This window comes from Grammomys surdaster, unplaced genomic scaffold (assembly GCF_004785775.1).
Source record: "Grammomys surdaster isolate TR1022 unplaced genomic scaffold, NIH_TR_1.0 139, whole genome shotgun sequence".
Taxonomy (NCBI): domain Eukaryota; kingdom Metazoa; phylum Chordata; class Mammalia; order Rodentia; family Muridae; genus Grammomys; species Grammomys surdaster.
In genome coordinates this window covers 9082653-9089186 of record NW_021604597.1, presented here as the reverse complement: position 1 = coordinate 9089186, position 6534 = coordinate 9082653, and the positions used below count along the sequence as shown (strand labels likewise).

The window sequence follows — 6534 nt, the reverse complement described above, 5'->3', positions numbered from 1 at the left end:
TAGCTGTGGCCCCCATACCCAGCACACAGGAGTTAGCTGTGGCCCCACACCCAGCACACAGTGGAGCGGAAACTTAAGAGTTCTTTGGAAAGTTGATTGAATGGTGTTTTGCTGGGGCAAACAAGTGAAGGAAGATTGCGTTAAAGTGGACACAGGTGTGAAAGATTAAGGCCGACTTGTGAAGGAACGATTTGCTGAAGCAGACACAGGAGAGAGGGTATTCTGCTAAAGCAAGCACGTGAAAGGACACATGATGAAGGATTCTTTGCTAACGACACACATGTATTGGTCCACCTTACATGCGTAGTTGAGCTGCATTCGTTGGGATGCCATAGAGAGAAATGCACCAAAAAAAAAAAAAAAGTCTGCTGGTGTCCTGCAGTTTGATGACGCTTCCAAGTACTTGGGCTGATTGGATGCATGTGCTGAGGCAAGACGCATGCTGAGGTAAGGCACGTGGAGGACACGTGATGTTTGGAGGGTATAAATAGGACTCCACGGAGTGATGGAGACAGAGCTTGGCTTGCTGGTACAACTAGCTATGCAATGCTTGTGGGTCTCTTGTCTTCACTGATCTTCACTTTCCTGAGAGAGGCACAACTGAGAACTTCTGCTGTTGTTCCTCCTGCTGACTCAAGCTGAAGCTGAGACCTGGCTGTCTCTGCTAAGTCGTGTCACCTCTCTTGCTAACCTGACTCTACCAAATTGGACTGCTCCTGTATCTGTGAGGGGTTTGCGAGTGTATCAAGCTGCCACTGCCTGCTGTCCTGTGAACTGAACTGCTGATTTCCAGACAACACAGACGGGAGTTGCTCCAAAGAACCTTTCTAAACAGGTCCACTTCCCCCGACCCTGTATCCTTTCTTTTCCACTACCTCCGGTGGGTGGCTGGTTACTACGAAGGCTAAAGCATTTAAGAACCCTCATTAAAAATAGGATTTGAAAAAATTAAAGTTACAACACAGGAGTGAGCTGTGGGCCCCTATACCAAGCACAAAGGAGTGAGCTGTGGGCCCCCACACCTAGCACACGGGAGTTAGCTGTGACCCCCACACCCAGCACACAGGACTTAGCTGGGGCCCCCACACCCAGCAATAGTTACCTGTGACCCCCACACCCAGATCACAGGACTTAGCTGTGACCCCCACACCCAGTACACAGGACTTTGCTGTGGCCCCAACACCTAGCACACAGGAGTTAGCCTCTACCTACTTTATCTGTCTGTTCCATTTGTTGAGTTGCAATCAGGCATAGAAGCAGAAAGAACATGCTTGGGGTGAAAATTGGTTAAACGATGCCCTAAGCTCTTTTTAAACCTCCATAAATATTCATAACTACCCAGATTTGAAACTCATCTCTGTACATAAGGAATGACTCCACAAAACCTATGTGTCAAGAAAGAAAATTTCTTCCTGGCAAGCTGGTTAAAAGGCTGTGCCTCAATAGGATGCTATTCCAGCTTCTATTCTCACAGACTGGATTTTAGAACGGTCATTAAAAAAAATACTGTTGGGATCTACGTTGTTCACTCATTGCCATGAACTGTATCAGATGTTTCAAAAGCCAGAGATTGAATTCACCACAAACAGTGTGCTGCTGTGGCGCAGGACTTAGTTTGATGCTGCTTGCATGGTCTGTCCTTACACAGGTGGAATCAGCATTAACTGTGGCTGCCCTCCGAGGGGGCAAAGGGGTTTTTAGCAACCCAGCCATGTGCACTGGACATGGAAACCCACCAAAGCGTGTGAGGGAATAGGTTGACAGGGGTCTTGAACTTGAAAATCCTTGTATTTAATGTACGTGATGGGGAAGACAACAGCATGCAAATAGAGCGTATGTTTTGTATGTTCTGGTGGCCTGAGTAAGAACGGCCTCCATAGGCCCACGTTTGAATGCTTGTTCCGTGGTTGGTGGTACAGTTTGGGGAGGATTAGGAGTTGTGACTTTGTGAGAGAAGGTGTGTCACTGGAGGTGGGCTTTGATGTTTAAAAGTCCATGCCATTCCCAATTATGATGTTCTCACTCTCTGCTTCATGCCTGACCCCCAGCTGCCATCTCTGCCTTGTAGTTGTCTTAACACATAAGATCCAGCTACTGCTCCAGCACCACGCCTGCCTGCCTGCCTGCCTACCTAGCTGCTGCCATGCTCCCCAATGCTTTCTAAGTTGCCTTGGTCATGGTATGTTATCACAGCAACAGAACAGAACTAAGACGTCTGGTATGTACATCAGCAGTTCTACATTACCTTAAAGACCATAATGGCATCTTACTGGACTACTACATTAATTTAGTATATACATTATATTTACAATGGACTCATAAAAAGTTTCATCTTGGTTTTTCCTTTCTAGTTCAATATGCCTTGGGTGGACCCAGAAGTTTAAAGAATCCAGGAAGCTCAAACATCCAGTGGTCCTACATCAAATATTGAAACCACTCTGATATGAATCTTTACTGACTCTGATATTGGGGGCTTGTAACATTTTTACTAATTAATAATGTTATATGCATGGGGGTGTCTTGCATGCAGTGTACGGTGCCCTCAGGACAGAAGAGGGTGCTAAGTCCTTTAGCACTAAGTTATAGGCTATTGTGACCCTCCATATGGGTGCTGGGAATGAAACCCCAGGCTCTCTTTAAGAGCATCCAGTAATGTTAACCACTGAGACCTCTCTCTGGCCCCCAATTTTTTAGATGTAGCTGTGGTTAGTTTGGAACTCCCTCAGTGGACCAATCTAGCCTCAAACTATCAGTCTCTGTCTCTGCTTCTGAGTGCTAGGATTAAAGTTATGGCTCAACATAACTGGCCAAACTTTGTAATAAGAAAAACAATTAAATAAATAAATTAAAAGTAATAATAATAAAATGAAACACATGTAAGAATATAGAAAGCTAGGCTTGGTCTCACATGCCTGTAGTCCTAGAATTCAGGAGGCTAAGACAAGTATGAGGCCAGCCTAGGCTATATAGTCAGACCTGCCTCAAGGAGGAGTGATAGGATTTAAAAAAAAAAAAATAGTAGTTATAGAGTTAAATTACTCAATAACTAATAGAAAGGGTGAGATAGTAATCTTTTAGTACAGAAATGTGGCAGCTACCACCTCATAATATTATATGACATGCCAAGATGGTCACATAATTGCTGTCTTAATCAGGTTTCTACATAACCAAAACAGCATGGCAGGTAAAGGGTTTATTTCAATTTATAGCTCTACAGTCCCACAGTTCAGTCGTGGAATGCATTTCAAAACTGAAGGAAGTCTGAGCAGGAACTCAAACAAGGCAGGAACCTGGAGGAAGAAGCTGATGCCAGAGGCCATGGAGGAGTGCTGCTTACTGCCTTGCTCAATCTTTCTCACAGCACCAGGACCCTCAGAGCAGGAGTGGAACTACCACAGTAAACCGGGCCCTTCCTTATCAACCATCAATCAAGAAAATGCACTGCAGACTAATGTAGTAGGGCACTTCCTCAGTTGAGGTTCTCGCTTCCCAAATGACTCTAGCTTGAGTCAAGCTGGCATAAAACTAACCAGAACAATTGCTTATGTGATATTCCCAACATCTAGAACAATCACCATCTCATCTTGAGAAATTAGAAAAAGGGAAATGGGGGACCACTCTAAAATAAAATTTGCCCCTTTCAGAAGTATCAGTCAAGGAAAGGAAAGGATTAAGAGCTATCCCTTGTTTAAAACAACTAAAAACAGATGTTACAGAAGAGCAGGACGTGGAAAAGAGAATGACTCCCCTGCCCCTCAGCCATGTACTGGCAGAGTTGGAAGATAACACACAAAACTGTCAGATGCAAGGCCTCCTCAGATAGTGGTAGGTTCTCAACCTCTGGGTTGCAACTTCCTTGTGGAGGATCAAATAACCCTTTCACAGGGGTTACATATCAGATATCCTGTATATTAGATATTTACATTACAATTCATAACAGTAGCAATAACACAGTTAGGAAGTAACAAAATAATTTTATGATGAGGGGTCACTACAACATAAGGAACTGTAATAAAGGGTTGCAGTATCAGGAAGGTTGAGAACCACTAACCTAAGAGGTTATAAGCAAATTCCTAAAATTTAGACAATTCTAAGTTGTTTTTAACTTCAGACTTCAGCATTTTTCAGATTCCAAGCCTGTATGTGCTATCTTGAGAAAGAGTACAGAAGGTACCCAACTTTCGATGATTTAAACACTAAAGGTTTTACATGTATAACAGGAATCATAAAGACTTGAAATGCTCTGTAGACTTAATCAAAAGATAAATTATAGTATGTGCTATGTTGCCTATGAAAGGACAGAAAAATACAACTAGTGAGTGAATCCAACAGACAAGCTTTTATAAATACACAAGTAATGGAAATTTTAACTCTGAGGCAGGAAGAACACACCTCCTCAAACCATCTGATGCTAGGGATAAGGGGAGGCACTAATGGTAAGAGATGAACACAACAAGAAACCCACCATGGTCTCCACTAGGAAAGACACTTCCCTTCACTTGGTGAAGTGTCTTGCATTCCATGGTAATGCACTCAAATCTAGGATAAGGGCAACTTTTTTTTTTAAAGGCAACTCTTAATCTAAAATTGTTCTGAGATGCAGCTAGGAGACTAATTTCTGCATAGTGTTTTGTACTTAAGTCCCAGGTTCTGCCAACTGAGCTACCCAGGCACCGCTTTCATACATTTATCAGTTTTAAAATTAAACTGAACATCAAAGAAAATATTGGTAAGAACAAACAACAATAAATGAATATTGTGCATGTGTGCACACCTAAAGAACAGAGTACTCTCAGCAGCTAGTGATGCTGAGAGTTTAAAGGATTATGAATTGGTGAAATTCTTAAAATATACATACACACACAAAATTACATCATACATATGCAAACACAAATGCTTCTGGCCTTGTTATTCATTTCTGTGTTTTAAAAATGACTGAACAATTTCTGTAATCGAGGTACTACCCTGAGAGACCAGCACTGAGGAACTCAAGAAGAAATCCAGTCTACAACCACACAAAATGTCAGCGCAGCCTTATTGTACAGTTTGGGTATGTGAATATAGATAACCAGTAAGTTAATATAATGGGTAGTGTTAACAACTGCAAATCAAATAAAGAACAAGGCAACAGCGATTTTATCCAGAGTGGTCCCAGCTTTCACTGAGCAGTACCACAGTGTGGCCAGGAGCACACAAACTTAGGCATCTATACCAGGGAAGGAAAGCAGTGTCTACCTGCATATGGTAAGGCTTAAAGTCAAAAAAAAAAAAAAAAAAAAAATCATGCAGGCTGCTGGTATTGGCCAGAGCAGGTGGCAGGTGAGCAGGGCAGCTAGTCATAAAAGGATTCTGAGCACAGGACTGGCGTGACTTCTGTTCTAATAGGATCACTTCAGCTACAATGCAGAAAGCCGTGTTGAAATAGCAAGATTACCTGGTATCCACTGTCATAACACAGACAAAGGCATTGGTACTGACCAGAAAAGAGGGAGTGAGCATAGGGGAGTAGGGGGTAAGCAATAGCTGTCTACTCAGACTTAAGGCCTGCTCTACTGCAGCAAAAGCATGCAGGAAAGCCAGTCAGAGGTTGCTTCCTCCAGACAAGAAATGATGGTGGTCTGACCAGCACCTCCACAGCTTCGCTAGTAGAGTTCAAACAGGGTACATTCTGGAGCTATCAACATGGCTTGCTGAATGTCAGCTGCACCAGGGATTTTCTCCATCCTCACCATCCTGGGATGCTGAGTGCTAAGAGGATCCAGGTAACAATTATTTAAAGAACCAATAGTGAAATACAAAACATTGCCCACTGGCTCACTTACCCAGATTGGGATCTGGAGCCTGGCGTTTCTTAATTTTAGCTTCCGAAATAGCAGAATAATAGGCACAAGTCATCTTGATCAGCCACGTTGCTCGAACCATTGGCACAGAATACTTAGCTAAATATGCAAAGACGTCCTCTTTTTTACTGAGGATGGGGACCTAAAAAGAAATAACATATGACAAGCATACACTATATGCTGGTATAAGAAAGTATGTTTAATGGATTTTCAAAGACTGCATGCAATTTGAAAAGAGGGAAGAAATTTTAACCCAATTTTCATTGAGAAACAAAAAATCAAAATTATGTTTAGCACACAGGGCAAACTGGTTCTCTGCTGTGCTTTCTTATTGATAAAATGAAGTGTTGTCACATTCTCTGATAAGGAAAGTAATCTGCCTTATGAACAAACAGAGAAAATTAATTTCATGATACTCTTCTTAATGATTTATCCCAAAATTGGAAGAGAAAGATCAGAAAGAATTTGCCATCATTCTACATTTTATCTGTGGACACTTTTTTTTGTATGAAGCTTTCTAACTGCAACATCTCACAAAAGCAACAATTTCCAGAAACTTTCTGAGAGTTTCTTTAGCCCAAAATATTAAGCAGAGCCTACAATGATGGATCAGTGAGTCTGCCTAATATACACTGTGCTACAATAGCAAGGCAATTAATCTGCTGGCTGAAGTAGACACTTGAGGCTGTTAATT

The 6534-nt window shown here is 42.1% G+C and overlaps 1 protein-coding gene across 1 annotated transcript in view; it reads right to left on the bottom strand.

The window, feature by feature from the left end:
• Med12l (mediator complex subunit 12L) overlaps positions 1–6534 on the bottom strand; it is a 292238-nt gene that overhangs the window by 250165 nt on the left and 35539 nt on the right. The window contains exon 5 of the mRNA XM_028763676.1: positions 5823–5982. Within this exon, the coding sequence (XP_028619509.1) occupies positions 5823–5982 (160 nt within the window). The remainder of the gene's footprint in view (positions 1–5822; positions 5983–6534) is intronic.